The sequence below is a fragment of the Lactuca virosa genome, chromosome 2 (genome assembly GCF_052849685.1).
Source record: "Lactuca virosa cultivar CGN04683 chromosome 2, Lactuca_virosa_CGN04683_v6, whole genome shotgun sequence".
NCBI classification, from domain to species: Eukaryota; Viridiplantae; Streptophyta; class Magnoliopsida; order Asterales; family Asteraceae; genus Lactuca; species Lactuca virosa.
The window spans coordinates 217876114-217897694 of record NC_136427.1 but is presented as its reverse complement, the minus strand read 5'-3'; the positions used below and the strand labels follow the sequence as shown (position 1 = coordinate 217897694).

At 36.5% G+C, this 21581-nt stretch overlaps 2 protein-coding genes across 2 annotated transcripts; one reads left to right on the top strand and one right to left on the bottom strand.

Moving 5' to 3' along the window:
* The first annotated feature begins 11163 nt into the window (after positions 1-11163).
* Positions 11164-13194, top strand: LOC145160214 (alpha/beta-Hydrolases superfamily protein). Its single transcript, XM_079079323.1, has 5 exons — positions 11164-11900; positions 12191-12227; positions 12326-12562; positions 12637-12684; positions 12777-13194. Exons 1-5 carry the CDS (start codon positions 11596-11598, stop codon positions 12945-12947), a joined length of 798 nt encoding a protein of 265 aa, XP_078935449.1. The 5' UTR covers positions 11164-11595; the 3' UTR covers positions 12948-13194.
* A 1191-nt stretch (positions 13195-14385) lies between these two features.
* On the bottom strand, positions 14386-17807 carry CRS1 (maize chloroplast splicing factor-like protein). The gene is made up of 8 exons (XM_079079322.1): positions 16764-17807; positions 16315-16672; positions 16099-16229; positions 15668-16027; positions 15414-15570; positions 15036-15325; positions 14732-14931; positions 14386-14605 (listed from the first exon to the last, which is right to left on the bottom strand). Exons 1-7 carry the CDS (start codon positions 17649-17651, stop codon positions 14854-14856), a joined length of 2262 nt encoding a protein of 753 aa, XP_078935448.1. The 5' UTR covers positions 17652-17807; the 3' UTR covers positions 14386-14605; positions 14732-14853.
* Between the last annotated feature and the right edge of the window lie 3774 nt (positions 17808-21581).

Below are 21581 nucleotides of genomic sequence, written 5' to 3'. Positions count from 1 at the left end.
CAAATGACTCCAAGACTCTTCTTGTTGACATGTCCAAGACGACAATGCCACAAGGATGCCTTATCCAAACTAGTGGAAGAATCAATATGCAACACATTATTTCCTAACTTATCTACAACATTCACAGCTTCATATACACCATTGCAAGGTAATGCTTTGAAATAAAACACATCATTATAAAAAACATTAATAGCACCACATTCATTATCAAATGAAAAACTATAACCTTGTTTGTACAAGCCATGAAAAGAAATAATATTTCTCGCCATTTCAGACGAGTAACAACATTTATTCATATTTAATGTTAACCCACTACTTAGCAATAAAGAGTAAACTCCAATATTGGTGACAGGTGATGCTTTCCTATTCCCCATGATTAATTTTATCTTCCCGTGCTCCACTTCCTCACTTCTTCTTAGTCCCTACAAATCAGAACAAATGTGAATTCCACACCCTGTATCAAGGACCCAAGAATTAGTATGTGGTGAGTTATTAGACAATATAGTGTAAATACCTGCAAAAGAGGGTTTGATCTTCCCATCCTTTATATCCTGCAAGTACTTGGGGCAGCTTCGCTTCCAATGCCCCTTTTACTGACAATAGAAGCATTGTGCTTCTTTTGGGTTAGAAGTGGGAGTGGCAGAACCACCTTTGGTTCCACTTGAAAAAGAGCCTTCAATAGACTTTCCCTTGGTACCCTTCGAAGGGGTCTTCCTCTTCTTCCCCTTTCCATGCCCGATTGCCAGAACAGGGGCAGTGGTAGGAGTAGAAACAACATTTTTCCCTTTGAGGTTGCTTTCATCAGTCCTCAAAAGTCCTTGAAGCTTGCTCAAGGTGACCTCATCCTTATTCATGTGATAGGTCATGCGGAACTGATCATAACATGGAGGTAATGAGTGCAGTATGATGTCATTAGCCAGCTCCTCATCAAAGTTCACATTCAGTTTGAGCAAACGGTCCATGAATCTTTGCATTTTTTGTAGGTGGACCGTGATGGACTCTACATCCTTCATCTTAGTTATTATCATGGAGGCGATTATTTCATACCTCTCTTGACGTGCACTCTGATGGTACTACCTTTCCATCAGATCCTGGTGTATCTCAAAAGGCTAGAAGTCATCATAGGACTTTTGGAGTTCAGGTACCATAGTGGCAAGCATGATACAAGCCACCTTGGTGGCATCTTTCTCATGTGCCATAAAATCAGCAACCTTCTATGGATTAGCAGACGACTTATCAAGTTCCTTAAGCTCCTTGTCAAGGACATATTCCTTGTCCTTATAGCGTGTGACCATTCTGATGTTCCTAATCCAGTCATTGAAATTAGTTCCATCAAAAATGACCATCCCACAAAGGTTCATGAGAGAGAAGGAGCTGGTAGGGTTTGAGCCTGAAGCATTGTTGGAAGACATCTGAAAAGGAATAAAGACAAGTTTAAATAAGATAAGGAATCCTTAATAAGACACCCAAATGTAATATTAAGGCTAGGACCCAACACAATACTTTATAACTTGGAAGAGGGATGTCGTAATCCAAGCTATAAAATATTTGAAGGTAGGTGAATGACGATTCACCAATTTTCACCATGAAAAACGAAATAAATTATTAAGTTTTAATGAAGTGAAATTCCTAGATTCTTTTGAGATTCATTGAACTTTTCAATGGCATGTTTAAATCTCGATTGTGCCCTTCAAGTTTGTAACTGGGATGACGAGGATCACAAAACAAGGTGTGAATAACCATGCAAATTAACTTGGTACCCTTAACTTTATCACCTAATCGTTGTGCCGGTTAACCACACACGCTCCAACGATCTATGATAAACAGTAAGTTACCCTTTGCCATACTTACTAGTCCATGTTAGTGTGTCGGTTAACCACGCACGCTCCACTAACGACTTGGTAAGGTACAAAGTGTAATTTAATGGGCTAGCACCAAATTCACATTTTCCTAAGTAACTAAGATTGGGAATTTATAAAAGGTTTAGTTACTTTATATTTATCATTATACTTTTAATTAGAATTATAGTCATTGTCCTACCCATTCGGCTAACGACCCTCCACCAGTCAAGGAAGCGGTGGGTGAGAGTGGACACCCATTAAGCTGCCATTTTATAGGCAACAACGTTATACCCCCCTTATAGACCGACTTCGTGAATGAGGCCTATTAACGGTAAAACTGACTTGATCTTATACACACACACATATATATGTATATATATATATATATATATATATATATATATATATATATATTATTAACTTATAATATTATAAAGTATAAGGGTTGAATTTTAACTTTTAAAACTCTAGGGGTTGGAATTAAAGTGTGTGTGAGACTTTACAAATTCCAAAACTTGAGGGAAAGTTTTGAAACTATTCAAGACTTTTCATATCTATAACTTATGAGTTTTAATGGTTTTAAAGAAAAGACTTTTGGAATTCCATAACTTGAGGACAAGTTATGGAGTCCATTAATTGACATTTAGATCAACAATTACACTAACAAACAATTTGCAAATAATTCCTATGATCTAGTAAAACTCATAAGCATGAACATTCATATCAACAATTTCAAGAATCATATAAACATATACAAAACTTGAAACTTTTGATAATAACCATTGAAAATGGATTAGCATAATCATTACCACATCAAAAACAGATTTTATAAGACCAAAACAGTTTAGGGTAATGATTCCAGTCCATTTCCAGCAGCAAAACTCAAAAATCTGCACACAGGGCCTCCTACTTTCCGAGTGCAAGAACCTACTCGACGAGTAGGATGAAATAAAACATGGACTCGTCGAGTCCCCCCATGGACTCGGCGAGTTCACTGAACAGTGAGCAGAATTTCGACTTTTTTCAGCAATTTGCATCAAGTACAAGGAAAACAAACCTGGCTCTGATACCGTTGAAGTGTTTTGAGCATTCTAACACTCCTATGGTGTACATGCAACCCTAGAAACCTTGGATCTATGTTTTCTCTAATATACATGCAAATTTGATTTTTCCAAGGTTCATATCCTAACTAGCATGTTATAGGGTACTTGTAACATAAAATCTAGATAAGATTACATACCTTTTCTTGTGGTTGATTGCTTGGAGGTATGAGATCCTAGAACCAATAATGTGGATGCCTCAAGTGGACTCACAAATCACCAAACCAACTTGGAAAACTTGAGAGAATGGTATGCTCTTGTAGAAATCGGCTATGCCTTCTTATCTCACACACTAGTGCCAATTTCAAGTGCTAATGACTCCTTTATATAGTATGGTGGATTAGGGTTACATCCATGTAAACCCTAATACCCATGACCTTTCATTTCCATAGGATCCATGGGTTAAAAGTTCCATGGACTATACATGGATTTCCATGCAAGCTTAGCCCATCCTAAATGAACATTGGCCCATTCTATATATATAAGAGTCAATATTTAATTAGTCTCTTTTTATCACCAAATTAATTCCAAATTAATTCTTGATCAATACTAATTAAATAATATGATTTCATATTAATATATTATATCTTATAATATATTAATAAATCAAAAATATACTATTCTCAAAAGATTATCCATACAAATTGTTTCGGTGAAGTGGAACCCAAATGGACCATGTCGGGTCGGGTCAAGTACATACCAAATATATTTATAGACTTAGACACCTTATCCAACAACTTTTACTGATGATTATAGTAGGTATGGTTATATCTACTTAATCAAGCATAAGTCAGAAACCTTTGAAAAATTCAAAGAGTTTAAGGCAGAAGTGGAGAATCAGTTGGGCAGGAAGATAAAGGTACTCGGATCCGATCGAGGAGGAGAATATCTTAGTATCGAGTTCCACGACTATCTTAAGGAATGTGGAATTGTTTCACAATTGACACCTCCTAGGACACTACAGCTGAATGGTGTGGCTGAGAGGCGCAATCGAACCTTGTTGGACATGGTTCGTTCCATGATGAGTCGAGCTTCGTTACCAATCTCATTTTGGGGGTATGCCTTAGAGACTGTCGCCCATATTCTTAATCTGATCCCTACCAAAAAGGTTACCAAAACACCTCAGGAGATGTGGACTGGGAAGGTTCCCACTTTAGACCACATCAAAGTTTGGGGTTGCGAGAATTTTTTGAGGCGCGAGACTCACGACAAGCTCGAACCTCGGAGTGAGAGATGTATTTTCATCGGCTACCCACAGAAATCCTTTGGATATCTCTTCTATCGACCAAGTGACAATGTTGTCTTAGTCGCGAGAAGAGGGGTCTTTCGTGAGAGAGAGCTAATATGCCAAGGGGACAGTGGGAGGCAAATTGACCTTGAAGAGCTTCAAGATTCAAGCGGTGAAGGAACCTCAAACACTAGCAATCAACCCGAGGAGGAAACTCCTGTTGAACTTATTGACGAATCTGTACCTCTGAGGCGTTCCACCAGAGTTAGGACTACACCTGAGTTTTATTATGGTTTCCATATTACTACAGAAGGTGATACATTTATCAGTGATAGTGCATTGGTAAATTTGGATGAGCCTAATAACTACGTGGAAGCCATGGCAGGCCCTGAGTCTGCTAAATGGAAAGAGGCTATGGATAGCGAGATTCGGTCCATGTGTGACAATCAAGTTTGGAACTTGGTTGACAATGAACCGGGTCGAAAGACAGTCGGGTGCAAATGGATCTTCAACAAGAAGACCGGCATGGATGGAAAAGTACACACATATAAGGCGCGACTGGTTGCAAAGGGCTTTACTCAAACTCAGGGAGTTGACTATGATGAGACCTTCTCACCAGTAGTGAAGATTAAATTTATAAGGGTTATGTTGGCCATAGCTGCATTTCATGATTATGAAATATGGCAGATGGATGTCAAAACCGCTTTCCTTAATGGAAAGTTGGCTGAAGATGTTTACATGAGTCAGCCAGAGGGTTTTGTCAATGCAAGATACCCTAATAGAGTGTGTAAGCTTGAGAGATCCATATATGGATTGAAACAAGCATCTCGCAGCTAGAATCTTTGTTTCGATGAGAAAGTCAAAGAGTTTGGATTTTCGAGAAGCGAGGATGAGTCCTGTGTGTATGTCAAGGCTAGTGGGAGCATAATTAGTTTTCTCGTGTTGTATGTGGATGACATACTACTCATAGGAAATGACATCCCGACCTTGCAGGAGGTTAAGTCCTAGCTTGGGAAGTGTTTTGCTATGAAGGACCTTGGAGAAGCTACTTATATTCTAGGGATAAGGATTTTGAGAGACAGGAGTAAGAGACTAATAAGACTTAGTCAAAGTGCCTATTTGGACAAGGTGTTGAAGCGTTTCAGCATGGAGAACTCTAAGAAAGGTGACTTGCCTATCCAGTGCAATACCAAACTGAGTAAGACTCAGAGTCCGAGTACAGAAGCCGAGATAGCAGAGATGAGTCGGATACCATATGCTTCCGCAGTTGGCTCAATCATGTATGCTATAACTTGTACTCGCCCTGATGTGGCCTTTGCTTTAAGCATGGTCAGTAGATATCAAGGGAACCTGGGTAAAGCTCACTGGATTGCCGTTAAGAACATTCTTAAGTACCTGTAGAGGACTAAGGATTGGATCCTTACCCTTGGGTGGAGTGATGACTTGAGAATATTAGGGAATTGTGACGCCGGGTTTCAGACTGACAGAGATAATATGTGTTCTCAGTCAGGCTGGGTGTTTACCCTAAATGGAGGAGCAATAACATGGAAAAGTTCCAAGCAGGAGACTGTGGCTGATTCAACGTGCGAATCAGAGTACATTGCAGCAAGCGAAGCATCGAAATAGGCGATATGGTTGAAGAACTTCATCGGAGACCTTGGAATTATGCCATCCATAAAGGATCCCATAGAAGTTTTCTGTGATAATGAATGGGCGGTTACTTTAACCAAGGAACCGAGAGATCATGGTAGATCAAGGCATATCGACAGAAAGTACCACTTCATAAGACATCAAGTAGAAGAAGGGAACCTCGTGGTGAAGAGGATATCGTCACAAGACAACCCAACAGATCCCCTTACAAAGGGACTGAATAGGGTTAAACACTTGCAGCATGCAAGAGGCATTGGGCTAAAAGACGATATTAGTTTTAGTAATTAGATCAATTAGAAACTTGTAATAGCTAAATTGTAATTGACATTTTGATGATTGAATAAAAGGAGTTTTATTTATAAGTAAAGTTACTGTCTTGTGTCAATTATTTACTACTGTTTCATTTTGCATGTTTTGACTTCCTGAATAATATAATTATTCGAACCATCCACAGTCGATCATACATTGGAAGTAGGTATGAGGCTAGACTGTCATGAGTTGGTAGTAGATGTCTAAGGAGTTAGACATGGCAAGAGTCTGTTGCGCCATTCATGAGTGCTTGTGAAATAAGAATTTGAGCATTGGATCAACCTGCACTCATCAAAATCACTTCATGGAATTTATCACGAGTGATTGTGAGATGATAATATCATATAATCTTCAAACCAAGATATATGAGTTGTTGACTACAAATTGGTTGTGCATTGATGATGCGTAAATGCATCAGTAACTTGATGTCATAAAACGTATCGTTGTGCGTGATTCAACGAGTAGTTAGTACAAGCATATAGAGTCGAAGTTTATATGTTCCTTTTATCCTAAGAAGGATTAAAAGCGATATCTGGGCCCCTCGATGATTTTTTTTAGCCTATGTACCGGGCCCGGTCAGAACGAAATTGATGTGTTCAATTATGTTCTATGTCAAACAAATCTAAAATCGGGAAACTAATTGCAGGAAAATAAGTATGACTATGTTCCATGTATTTGTCCGCTGATATCTTGTAGAACAGAGGAGTATATGATCACTTATCTAAGGACAGTCACTGACTGGATCAGAGTTCGACAACGGCTTTTGGAAGCTACGATTGCTAATCGGATCTTGAAGTTACATTGGCAGTTATAGTTATTAGACTTATCCAAGTGGGAGACTGTTGGATTTGGTGTCTAAGCCCATAACTATATTTGGTATGTACTTGACCCGATTGTAGCATGGTCCTTTTGGGGTTGCCTTCACCAGTGCAATATGATAGGATGGACTTTTGAGAATAAGATTATTGGTGATTTATTAATATATTATAAGTATAATATATTAATTCAGAAATCATATTATTTAATTAGTGTTGGTCAAGAATTAATTTGGAATTAATTTTATGATCAAAAGTGACTAATTAAATCTAGGGGTTGATTATGTAAATCATCCATTCTTATAGTGTGGGCCAAAGATCCATTAGGGTGGGCTAAGTGGTTCATGGATAGTCCATGGAGCTTTAACCCATGGATCCTAAGGGATATGGAAGGTCATGGTGCATTAGGGTTTCATGGATGAAACCCTAGCCTTGAGAAACACTATAAAAGCCTCCCCTTTGTGACAAAATCGGCTACACACATGTACACAAGAGTATAGAACCGATTTTGAAGCTACAAGTCTTATTCTCTTAAGCCTCCTTTGCATATTGGTGTTTGTGACACATTAGAGGCACAACATTTGAGGTGCTCAAGCTTCCAAGGTCAAGAACTACACAAAAGGTAAGATATCTACCTAGTTGTTACTTTGAATTGTATGCTAGTTAAGTTATATGCTTTGGAAATTTGAAAAATGCATGTATAATTAGAGAAAACATAGTTCCAAAGCATCTAGGGTTGCATGTGCACCATAGGAGTGTTATAGTGCTTAAAACCCAACAAGGCGTTCATACGCGGGCTTAGTACGATAGGCATACATCGCATATGCAGGACGTACGTGTGGGGGTTTCAAACCCTAAAATTTAGGGTTTGAACCCTATTTAAACAACTTTATGGCCCCAAAACCTTCACCCTCATTAGCCTCCATCTAAATATCATCCCTCTAGCTAACCGTAAGTGAGAAGAGTGCACTTTGAGCTCATTTATGTGTTTTGGTGGTATTCTTGAAGAAGAAGAAGGTGGTAAAAGGACACTGGAGCTTGGAAGAAGCTTGGATCTGGGATTCTCTACTTGCTAGCAACCTCCAGGAGGTAAAAAGCTCTTATCTTGATCATCCTTTCTTATAGATCTAGATAGTCCTTCATTTAGAGCAATTTTTGGTCCCAAGCTTTGTGATTCTTGAGCATGGCATGTTCTTGATCAAATAAGTCTTCATTTCAGACTCAATGAGGGGTCTTGATTCATAAAAATGAGATCTTGATGCTTAGTTCTTTCCCATGCATGCTTTAGAAGGTCTTTAGGTGTTAAGAAGTTAAGTTTGTTGGTATTAAGCACTTAATAGGCATGCAAAGTCATAAAGTTGGAAACTTTATGACTCTCAGTGGTATTTTGGCCTTGGATTTGCATTTGGACATAAAAAAGTCGAAGTATTAAGCTCTTAAGTGGTTAAGAAGGAAGACTGTTGCGTACATTTGGCGTACCAAATGGTACGTTGTGCGTACGCAGGTTGAGCCCCGATGCCTCGGACCTCGAGTACGCCCCGCATACATCCAAAGTACGCCCCACGTACGAGGCTTGAGCTGACTCGACTGAGTTGACTCGGATCGGTTGACTCGGTTGACTTGTTAATTTTGACCAGTTTTGACCAAGGGTATTTTGGGGAAAATGTTATTAATTTAGAGTGGGAAATGTTTTGATATTTAGGAGTCGGGTTGAGCCGGTTGTCGGAGCAGAGATTTATTCAGACTGCATTCAGACTGAGAGGTGAGTTTTCCTCATTGTACCCATGGGTCGGAGACACCAATGTCGGCCCACTAGATTATTTATCTTGGTTAGGATAGTATTATGCTAGTTTGTAGCTGATTAGTAGATCTGCATGAGTATATGTATTTGTTGGTTGTATGTTATGTTTATCTGTTATATATGTCGACATATTGTTGGGTTGAGGTTGTACTGCTTTGTGCGGTAGCCAACAAACCCGGAGCAATCCAGACCTATGCTAAGGACCTTGTAGGGGTATTCCATACATAAGTTGTGGGCTCGGGAGTATTCCAGATATGAACTAAGGGCCCGAATGGCATGCCAGACTCATATTGTAGGCTCGGGGTAATCCAGACTTATGCTGAGGACCTTGTAGGGGTAATCCAGACATAAGTTGTGGACCTGATATATGCTATTATATGTATGTGTGTGTTGGTACTTTGGGGGAACTCACTAAACTTTGGCTTACAATTGTTAGTTTATGGTTTCAGGTACTTCAGAGGATCGTGGAAAAGTGAAGGCGTGATCATGCACAACTTCCTGTTTTATGTCACTGGGTCTTGGGAAAACTCTGATTTAAAATAATGCTTTTGAAACAATGACTCTTTTTGTAACAATATTGATTAATGGTTGATTTTGAAAATTTTAAATTTATTGTGATTTTTGGAGTGTTACATGTTCTTCAATATTCCACCTTCCAATGAAGAAATAAGCTAATAAATGATGTCAAGGCTAAAAACTAAGTAAGAGGAGGCTAGGGTTTCTCAATGAATGATCTTTAGGTGATGGAGACTGGTTATGAGAGGGTTTCCCATAAGTTAGAGCCCTTAAATAGGGCTCAAAACTGAAGATTTAGGGTTTTGATATGTCGCGATTACGCCCTGCGTAACATAAATTACGCCATGCGAAATTCATTAAACCTGCGTCCGAAATCAGTAAGTTACGCTCTGCTTAATTCTTAGTTATGCCATGTGTAGCAGCTATGCCCTGCGTAACTTTCCTACGCCATGCGTAGGACAAAATCCCCCACTTTCCACTTCAACTTCAAACAATCATAACTTCTTCGTTTCAACTCCATTTTCGGCGTTCTTTATATGCACAAAAAGGTATTGAAGAGCCCCACAATCCTATCTAATTACTTTGGATTTAAAACATACTTAACTAAAACCATAATCCATGCAAGAAGCCTGGAATATTACTTTTCCCATTTTACCCTTTTTGCTTCGAAGCACAATTCGATGGCTTTAATCACTTAACCCAACATTATCAACATCTGATAGGGTCTAAACTGTATTCCCTTGAAGCCCAAGGCGTTTACTTGATTCATTTATTGTCCACAATCCTGAAATAATATACTTCTCGAAACATGATGTTACACTAACCCAAATATGATGGAGATTCTCTAACCCAAATGTCATGGAGATTCTCTCCCCCTTCTCTCTTACTTGCATAAAACCTAGCCTTCATAAGCTAAGGTTTTGTTCTTCTTGGTCCCCAATAAATTACAAAGGCTAAAAGGAAGAGTAATATGTTCTTGTTTTGAAAATTGTCTACTTTAGGATGCGAGCTAATAAAGAAACTCTATTTTGGGATTTCAAAGATCATCCGACAATCTATTCTTTTAATCTTTCTTGCAGTTAGTTGTTGCTATTTTTTTTTCATGACCATAGATCGTATATTGTAGTTCAATTGGTCAATTTTGCTATACTTCTATTGCTTTACTTTGTATTTTGAAAGACATCATAACAAAAGATGTGCGTATACATATGTTATTTCCATTTTCCCCTTGAACAGACGTACATATATTTTTTTTCGTTTTTTTTTGCTTTGAAGATGGGAGCCTAATGGTTGAAGAGTGAAACTCAACATAGGAGGTCCAACGTTCAAACCCAGACACATCAAAAATATTGTTAGTGTTCCACAACTGCCTTTCCACATAAACATTAAAATTAATTGACGTGAGCAGTTTAAATGATACAATTTAACAATTTTTAGATACACATGCTTTTGTTCTCATCTTCTTTTGAAGCATCTTCAAATTGAAACTCAAATTCATGGTCATATGCCCATGTGTATATCAATTTAGCCACTTGACAAACAAGACGCATAACATGATGTTTCTAAAAATTTGTTCTCATCTTCTTTTGAAGCATCTTCAAATTGAAACTCAAATTCATGGTCATATGCCCATGTGTATATCAATTTAGCCACTTGACAAACAAGACGCATAACATGATGTTTCTAAAAAAGATGATGGATTCAATCCAGATATACTCGTTATTCTAAATAAAATAAAATAAAATAAAATAAAATAGTAAAAAAAAAAATCCATATTTAAACTTGTCACCCAAATTTAGTACAAACTATTACCCAATGGAGCCTCATTTATCGCCTCTATAAAATCCGGCCGATATCGATCTTGTATCTACTGAAATTAAAGCAAAATAAAAAGTTCATTTCCTTCCCATTTTTAAATTCCATCTCACCAGTAATATATATATGTCATGCAGTATCTATGTATGTATGTATGTTTGCATGATACATGTATCATAAACGTGAGTGGTTTAACCTTGGAAACTTTGCCACCTCTTCTCCCACTCTCATCTCTCTAGAGCCGTCAATCCAATTCTCTCTCTTTAAAAAATCACTTGAATCAGAACCAATTTACACGCGCCGCCACTCACCACCTCCAATAAAATCGTCAGTCACACATCGCAGTCCCATAATTTCTCCTCCACCCATTCAAGAATCAGCATCGGAATAACAAAAAGAGAGATCTGTCAGATTCATCAATCCACCTTTTTGGGAAGCTAAACCCAATACATAAAAACTTTTCAACAAAATCGAGTTTAATTTATGAATCGAACTCACTCAACCATTAAAAGAATTACAGATGGGAGTAGTAACATCATCAATCGCTGCAAAACTCGCTTTCTTCCCACCTACTCCACCGTCTTACACGGTAGTCGGCGACGCTTCCGGCAACGGCAAACTATTTATTCCAGAGGCTCCCAGGAGAGAAGGTGTCGACGTATTGAAGCTTCGAACTAAAAGAGGAAACGAAATAGTCACTGTTTATATCAAACACCCTAAAGCTTGTGCCACCCTTGTTTATTCTCATGGTAATGCCGCCGATTTGGGACAGATGCTCGAGCTTTTCGTCAAATTAACTCATCGTCTTCGCGTTAATGTTGTTGGGTATTCACCTCTGTGTAATTACTTACTTTTCTGCATAAATTTGACCAATTTCTGATCTGATATTTATGAATAAGGGAACGAAATTTCTAGCCTTTATTTAACTTCACTGAAAACAAGAGTTGATTGTTGACTTTTTCGTTGTCAGATTAGTGTTTGATAATTAAAAGATTCTGATAAGTGATAACCAGAAGTGTATAACATTATTCGAATAGAAAGAGACAAAAAACTAAAACAATCAATCTGAATTTTATATTGGATTCAAACATCAACATCTTTTTTTATATCTGCAGCTATGACTACTCTGGCTATGGACAATCAAGCGGAAAGGTTTGTGAATTGTCATCTTTAATTTTCTTGAAATGAAATTAACACAAACCCTTGTCGTATATTTCATAAAAAGAATATCTTTTTTTCTTGTTTAACAGCCTTCTGAGTGTAATACATACGCCGACATTGAAGCAGTATATAAATACCTCAAGGAGAAATACAAAGTCAAAGACAATGAGCTAATCTTGTATGGTCAATCTGTTGGTAGTGGGCCCACCATTGATCTTGCCTCACGTGTATCTGGCTTGAGAGGCGTTGTTCTTCATAGCCCTATCCTCTCAGGGTTAAGGGTACTCTACCCTGTCAAAAGAACCTATTGGTTCGATATTTACAAGGTACACTACCCTGTCTAATCTGTTATCTGTCATCTGTTATCTGTCTGTATGTCTTATGCTTTTTTTGGTTTTAGAATATTGAGAAGATTGGTTTGGTGAACTGTCCGGTTTTGGTGATTCATGTAAGTTTCTTTTTTAGAACATTTTATAGTTGATTATCGGGCATTGTTAAAAGGTGAAAATGTGTGTGTGTGTGTGTGTAAATATTAAACAGGGAACAGCAGATGAAGTTGTTGATTACTCTCATGGAAAGCAGTTATGGGAGCTTTGTAAGGATAAGTATGAACCACTGTGGCTAAATGGAGGTGGGCATTGCAATCTTGAGCTTTATCCTGAGTTTATTGTACACTTAAAGGAGTTCAGTTTGGCTCTTGGAAGGAAATAATGGCTGTAAAGAATAGTTTAGATGGTAGACTTAAGCAAGTGTTAACATCATTATGTAAGAAAATGTTACCTTTTTTTTCAGGTTAATTTTTGGTATTGAATTACCATGTATGACTTTGTAGTTTGTATATACTATATATCCTTGATTTTCAGATACAAGTCAACAAGTATCATGTAGATATTGTATTCATGTATTATGAATATGTGTATGAAGTATGAACATGGTAATATGACATGAATACTCCACTACTACTATTGAGTTTTCCATCTACATGAATCTGTTTGTTTGTTGTTATATTTCTATGTATGTGTGTGAAGGGCATAAGTATGTGTCGTAATCAATTAATAAAGTAAGTGAGTACGAGATTGTCCCATGAAGACTTTAAGAGTTTAAGTCATTAACATCTACAGTTTGACAAAAGTGTTTCTTAATTGTAATTTTTCATAATGTTAGACTTAGAATTGTGATAATCCTTTTTCAGTAAAGTAAAATAACTAGTGAATTGGAAGTCAATTTTGTGAATAATATGAAAGAAAGGGACTAGGATGCTTAATATTCGTTGGTTGTAGTTGGATTAAAGAATAATACGGATAAGACATACTAATTTATTTGATGCAATTTTAAAGGGAACCATAATGATGAGGAAAGACAAATAAAAGATACAAGTATTTAGGGTCTATAATGTAATCGGATGGATGTAAGATTGTCTATATCTAACTTCCCATTACCCCATTTTGGTATGAGATTTGGGTCTCAACTTTCTTTAATTAAATTATCATATTCTTATGGAGGATTTTAATATAATTTGACTTTTTCAAGTCCAAGTTAAACTTAGGTTTTTGGTCGGTCCATATTAAACCTAGCTAATGTAGATACACAACATCAGGGTTGATGAGTAGCGTTGTCTCTTGTATGTTTTTGTTTTTATTTCTTTATAGTTGTACCTTGTTTCTTGCTCATATATTTCTCTTCTGATTATTCATGTATTATTATGTTGCTCCTTATTGACTTATGATTTGTCATTTTCTTATGTTATCGGGTTCATATGCTTATTTATGATGTATATGTTTTCTATATACACCAATTTTTCTCTCATTTGCCTCATTCACAAATTATTGTTTTTGCACATATCATATGTCATCTTTGTGAAGCACTCATTGCCCCCCTATGGAGGCAGCACTGTTGACATCTACCTCACCTTACCCACATCCTGATGTCATCCTCAAGGTTTGTTGTTTATTTCGGTCAATGTTGATTGTAAGATAAATGTGGAGTCATTGGTTCACTCTCCAAAATAATAATAATAATAAACCTTTATGGAAAGAGAGGAGTCTCCAACATATATATATAGAGAGACTTTATTGCACTAATATGGAATACACTAACAAAACATCAATTGAACCGAAATAAACATTTGATCACATAATAAATAACAATATGAAAAAACCGATAATTTTGAACTATAGAATATTCAACAAGTTTTTACCTAAAACATGTTTAATAAAAAGATAAAAAGCAAAAAGAGGACTTAATCTAGACATACATATAGGGACGTATCTTTTTGACCTAATACATAAAAGATGTCTTAATGGGCTAAGTGGGGAGGGGGAGCATTACACATTTAGATCATCCATCTTTCCACCTTCTAGTTGATTTCCCTACAATAAAGCACACATAGATTAGCATCAACTTCTCCCACAATCTACCCACTTAACTCTAGAACAAATACTTTTAATAAAAAACACAAGGGAATAAGAATAACTATAATAAATTAGAATCATCACCTTTTTCATTGTGTCAAAAAGGATTCACTTTGCAGCATTCCAGACATAACCATTCTCCCAATATCATATCTAAAAGCAAAGTAGAACTAGGAGAATATCTACATGGCTCAAAAGGATGAAAACTATTTGCTAAGCTTCTCCAATTTGCACTTGAGTTCATAAATAGCTTGTTGTCTCATATTTGCAAAAAACTTCAATGACTAAAACACAAAAAACAAACCATTATTCTAACCTTCATTCTATCTTTAAGAAAGAAAAAGTTAACACAACAAAAACATGAAGATCTTTACTTTACTTTACTTACCCCAATTCTTTGCAACTCCAAAGATTTCTGCAATGCTTCTCTTTTACTAAGTAGAATTCTTGAAATCTTTAAAGGGCGTTTATAATTCTTCCCACGATAAATAATTATTCCATACCCAAGTTTCAATTTCTCTATGGAAACAAGAATTCCACCACTTTCTGCTTCAAGACATTGTGAAGTGTACAACACCCTTGAAAACACTCTTTGCATTGTAACCACTTTCACTATTTCCCTATGCTTCCAATGTTGATGCATACCTTCTATCACTCCATCAAACACACCACGTCGCCCTAAAAAATCCAACATTTTTTTAATCAATAATGTAAACATAATCACCAAAAAAACAAAAACTTTATATTTTTTATATTCTTTAATTACCAAGAACTAATGTGCTATCCATTTTCAACCCCATCTTTCTGTAACACTCTCTTTCTTCACTTGTCATAATCTCTTGATCCTCATTTGGCTCTGTGGGCTTGCATGCAGAGGATAATTTCATTAACTCTTTTGATGCCTTGTTTATCTTCATCTTGAGCTACAAAATGAAACAAAAAGTAATTGATTATAAATTTATAATATCCATTTTTCGAATAAAATGAAATGTGAATATAATTTGAGTATAATATCCATACAATGAAATACTTGCGTTCTTGATTCCGGATTTCTTTTTCTAACTTCAACTTTTCAGCTTCGGTTTCAACTTCGGAATCACTAATTCCAGAGTTGAATCCATGGTGTTTTGACTGAATCATCTCGAATTCTTTTAATGTACCAATGGTGCTAACATGATCAAGATCCGATAAAGTTTCATCAATATAGTCAAAGGTTTGACTTATGTTGGAACGTGTGGTTTCTTCAAGATGTTGGAAACTTCTGATCTCCATTTCTCTGTTGGAAACAAGGTCTGCAATGGTGGGAGAAAGGAAATCTTTGCCTCTGTAAAGAATTATATAGAATTTATTACGTAACAACAAGACTCCACCTGTCAAAACCTGCACATGTTAACAAATTATCACTTTAACGTCTAAATTTCCCTTTGACTTTTTGGTCAAACGAATATTACCTTCAGCTCATAAGCCATCTGTTCATTGTTTGTATTGGGAATTCCCCATTTCACTGCGATCTTTGCAATGTGACATTTCTCCCATAGCTTTAAAATGGCGGAAGCTAAGCCTTGCAGGTTTTGATTTCTTCCTATAAAAAAGTTAACAATGGCGCCCCTGTTATCTCTTTGAATCATTAAATACACATAAATTATCGAAAAGATTGATGAACATACCGAGGACAAAATGGGTAGGAAAATGGTAAGCTTGCTTCCTCAAGTGAGTTAACTCGTTGTCTGTGAGTTTAGATGGAGCATTCATTAGAGAAAGTCTTGAAGGTGGTTTATATCCATGAACGATTTCAGGAAGCAAATCTGCATCAATCGGCAATGGCTTTGGCATCCACCAATCAATAAATCGAGGGCCCAAACCATCTAATAATCTATCAGTTTCCCTTTCGTAAAGTGACCCTTGTACAGGCTTCGTCTCCTCTTTTCCACCATGGAAACTAGATCGCATCTCTCTGTAATTGCATCCTCTGTAGATAACAAGAGTATCTTTTTTACTCCATATCACTAAGCCTCCCGTTTTAATCTGCCATGAAGAAAATTTGTGGGTTTGATTCGTATGTTGCGAGAGAATTAAAAGATGTGATTTTGAGAAAAACGACATAAGCGTTACGAACCTCGACGATTTCGCGTGCTCTATCCATGTTTCGACACAAGGGCATGTCGAATTTGAGCATAGCGAGTTCATCGGTATTCCAAATTAACCTAATTTGTTCAAGAACACCTTCGTTTACTCCTGCTTTCTTAACATTCACCCACTTCCTCATCCTCCTAGCCTCGTCTCTCAATCTCTCAAGTAGTTCATCATTAAGGGTTATGTCAGCTGCAGTCACCGCTTTCACCCTTTTTGTCCTCCTAAACACCATTCTTTCCACCCTTTCCCACGGCAGTTTCCGGCGAAACAATCTCTTATCTCCTCCGTCGCTATCTTCGTCCAACTTCCCCAATGACAAATCAAAATCGATTGGTGCTAAATTTTTCTGGGTATCCTCTAATTCTTGGTTTTCTTCTTCAAGAATATCTATACTGTACAAAATTTTCTTCATTGCGTGTTTGCCTCTTCCGCCTCTAACTTTATGGGTCAATAATTTTTCGGCCTTTTCGTTTTTGTTATCAGAAGACTTCTTCCTGGTTTTAGGTTTTGAATAGTCAATAACTTGATTGGGTTCAAGAACAAGAGGACCTTTCATCCATGGAGCTGTTTTTGTGGCTGGAATCGGAGGATTTTGCTTAAATTCATTATTTGTGTCAGGGATTTCAGGGGTGGTTTGGATGGGAACAGAAAGGGAATCGGGGTGATTTTGAGGGTTTAAGCAGTGAATCTTTTTCGGGAAATTCAAAGCATTTGAGAGCATGGTGGGGGAGAGAAACATCCTTGCTGACATTGTGATGGAAGCAAAATTCTCAAAGCACAAACAGGTTTGCCTCGAAGCTGAATTTGGAAGTGGAAAACTCGAAATGCAGAGTGGCGAGATAAATCTATCCAAATGCAACAAAGGTCCCATAAAAATCTTGACATGTCATCATCTACGTGGCTGATTTGGCTGATGAGGCAAGCTCTTCCAGACTGTATGTATCTATAGATCTCTTTTTGTATCTACTTGACAAGGACAAAGCCTCAAGGGTTGCAACAGAAAATTTACATTGTATCGAAAATTTTCCTAAAAGATTTACTTTGTGCTGTAAAATTTATAGGGTTGCACCGATCACACTTAGAGAAATATGGAATGATTGTGATGAACCTTTTGTGGTTCTATTATAATATAGTATGTTAGAAACACACTTCTTATATTGTTGAAACAGATAACAAACAAAATTTTCAATGAGTTGAATTTATAACCACTTGTTCAAGAACTAAGTTCACCAAAAATATGTAAAATTTGGTATTATTCCTTATCCGATTCTCGCTGATTTCCCAATAAATATAATAATCAATGCCTATAATGTGGGAAACAATGTAGATCATAATCAATATAATAAATACAAAATACACTATGTCTAAATAGGCCCCTACAATTTGTGCGGGAAGAGGAGGGGTACTCAAGCTGGATTTGAAGTTGAAAAAAGTTTACACGATGACCTTTTGCGAAGATGTTGGCATGTTGAAAATCCGATGGTACATGGAGGACACATACATGACCGAGTATGACCTTTTCTCTGATGAAGTGTATATCCATTTTGATGTGCTTTGCGCGTTCATGTTGGACAAGTTACGAGATAGATAGACATCGAAAACGTTGTCACAATAAATCAGGGTGGATAGACGAAGTGAGACACAGTGGCGGACCTTAGTGGAGCCCGGGGGGTCCCGGGCCACTGCTCCGATTCCGATACGTTTTTTTTTCTATTAGGTGCATCGGCTTAAAATACGAGTGTCATTACTAATTTAGATTTATTTGGAATTTTTTTTAGTGCCAACCCTACTAAAACATTATGCGTCCACCACTGGTGAGACATTTAGTTTAGAGAGTAAGGTGTTGTTTGTTTTTTCTGAGGCAAAATGTCTGCAGTCTGCGGACCACATCTGTAGACCTCTGCAGTAGAAGATGTGGACCAAACGTCTGCAGTCTGAAAAAATAAGACTGTTTGTTTTTTTAACATCTGCGAGATACTAAAATAAACTGAAATTTAAATAAACTGATTTTTTTTAACTTCAAAGTGTTTTTTAATATTGTTATGACTTTGTTATAAATAATTAACAAATCTATATCAACTTTTATGTATTATTGTATAAAAAATAAAAATAAAAATGGTATGAATTAACGTATATATTCGATAAAAACCAACAACTTTGGTTGCAAATTTATAACTAAACATTATAATTAATGATACATAAATGGATGAAAATAAACTTCGATTTTTTCAATTAAATCCATTAAAAACGTAGCATAAATATTTTCTCGAGAAATTGACGATCGTGTATTAAATAATGTTTTACAAAATTTAGCAAAAAAATATAAGAATATATTATGATTTTTTTTCGTATTTATATAAACAACTTCAACGACTATTATTGTAATAAATCTTTATTTATAAATTTGTCAAAAATATCATGTTTGTATCGTCGAACGTTTTTTTTTTTAAGTTTTGTAATTTTTTTTTTCAATTTTTTATCATTAATAAAGTTGGAAAAAATATAAATTAAAAAAAAAACTGAAAAAAATATAGATATATGTGTTTTTTTTAGTCTAGAAGATGTCTGAAGATATTAGAAGACTCTGGTCCACATCTGCGCCAAGAAGAGGGCGCACAGACATTTTTAGGTCTGCAGTCTTCAAAAAAACAAACAGTCTGCGAAGGCTAATGTCTGCGCGTGGTCTGCGCGGCGCAGACAGAAGAGGTCACGCAGATCTGCAGACAAAAAACAAACACCACCTAAATTATATAGCAACACCCTTCAACAACGAAGTTTGCTACACCGTGGTACTCGGCTTCTGCATTGGACATGGACAACGTGATTTTTCGTTTAGCCAACCAAGAGATAAGGTTGTCTCCAAGGATTGGATTTTGGGTTTGTTCACCTCTAGTAAGAAGACATAGGTAATGGGAATGGATTATGAGTGTTTAAGGGTTGTTGAGATGTAGTGAGAAGACATTGATGATGGGGATATATAAGGAATGTTTAAGGGCTGTTGAGATGTAGTAAGAGTGTAGGGAGATGTGTCTATGTGGGTTGTTGGCCCTATTGCAAGTCGGTAAGTAGTATGGAGGAGAGTTGTTTAGGCCAAGAGTGTGAGGGTTGTTGGGTTGGTAATTAGTCTGAGGTGGAGGGCTTTTCATGTTGGGACAAATGGTGGGAAGGATAGTGAACAAGGGTTGTTGAAGGGTTGTTTGAAATGAGTGGAGTGGTGAGAAAGATGGTGTATAGTGTTGGTGATAGGATAAGTATGAGGATGGTTCAGTAGAATCATAAAACTTGTATTGATGTGGTTGGTATTTGGATAGATTTGAGTATGGGAATATATGTTAATGAAATGTTACATGATAGAATATAATTGGAGGGGAGTTTGAGAGTGTAAAGATAGGTATCCTCGATGATTTATTTGGTAGCCGAGAAAGACATAATGAGTGGTTAGTAGGGATAATATTTGAGGGACAGTGGAGGGAATGTTAGGGTACCACAAGCACCCGAAGGTGTAGAGGTGGGTGTTCATTGATATAGTATTTTGGTGGGTGTTTTATTGGCAATGGTGCGAGACGGGAGAACTAAGTTGTTATCTTGATGTTTAAAGGGTGTAGTTCCAAAATGAGGGAGATAAAGAAGCTTGTATGAGATTTGTGTCTATCATATATTGTTATAGTTTGAAGGATATGTTTGTCTTTACCATTTTGGGATGAGGTATATGAGCATGTAAAATAGTGTTGGATGTCATGGGTTGTGCAAAATGATTAAACACTGTATTGTTAAATTCGCGTTCATTGTTACATTGGAATGTCTTTAACTTTCTTTTGAATTAGGTATGTATTCGTATATGAGCTTATAGGAAAGTTTGAAATACTTGAGATTTTGTTTTTGAGTACAAAGGTCTACATGGAACATGAGAAATCGTCAAGCATCTCAAGGTAGTATTTGTGATTATGTGTGCTAGTGATGAGAGATGCCCAAATGGTGAAAAAGTAATAGAAAGAGAAATATAAATGGTAACAATGTTTTCCCAAAGAACAAGCATAACACACAATGTCATTACTTTTGCTATTACTAGGAAACAAATTGCTACGGTTGAATAAATGAAAATTTGAAATTGCAGGATGGTCGAGTCAGTTATGATATCTGGTTGGCGACACGATAAAAGAGCTACGGGAGGAGACTTGGCATGTTTGGGCTTGAGTAAGAGAATAGAGCTCGTTAGAATTATTGCATCTCATGATATGCTTTCGTGTGTTGAGTTTCTTCGTAGAAAATCCAAACGGGTCAAATTCTATTGACATGTTATCATCACAAGTAAATTTTAGAACATTAATAGAGGTTTTCGATGATGTTGAGACATGATAAAGTTGTTCAAAATTAAGGAAGGGTGCGGTTGTGTTGCCATGACAAAGAATTGGGACAAGAGTATCATTTCCTACTAGGGATTGATCCTAATGTATATCCTTTCTCAAATTATAGGGATTGACTATTGTATTTATTCTCAAAAAAATAATTTATATTATATGAATTTCACAAGAAAGATTTACATAGACGTAGCGGATAAAAAATAATGAGAACGGTATACCAAACTTATGGTAGCATTACGCAAATTCCCATTCTCGATTGCCCCAGATTAAATACAATGGTCAATCCCTATAATATGGTAAAAGATATTCATCAGAATCAATACAATAATCGAAAAAATATAATAATCAAAGAATAATGAAACAAAATTCAATATAATAATTAAAGAATAATGATACAAAATACACCAAGTCTAATAACATGAAAAAATGCATGAAGAAAA

Coding starts and splice junctions, on each gene's coding strand:
- LOC145160214 (XM_079079323.1), top strand. CDS start 11,596: ATGGGAGTAGTAACATCATCAATCGCTGCAAAACTCGCTTTCTTCCCA. Junction 11,901..12,190: donor CTTCGCGTTAATGTTGTTGG/GTATTCACCTCT, acceptor TTATATCTGCAG/CTATGACTACTCTGGCTATG. Junction 12,563..12,636: donor ATTGGTTCGATATTTACAAG/GTACACTACCCT, acceptor TTTTGGTTTTAG/AATATTGAGAAGATTGGTTT.
- CRS1 (XM_079079322.1), bottom strand. CDS start 17,651: ATGGGACCTTTGTTGCATTTGGATAGATTTATCTCGCCACTCTGCATT. Junction 16,028..16,098: donor AGATGGCTTATGAGCTGAAG/GTAATATTCGTT, acceptor TAACATGTGCAG/GTTTTGACAGGTGGAGTCTT. Junction 15,326..15,413: donor GGATAGCACATTAGTTCTTG/GTAATTAAAGAA, acceptor TGGATTTTTTAG/GGCGACGTGGTGTGTTTGAT.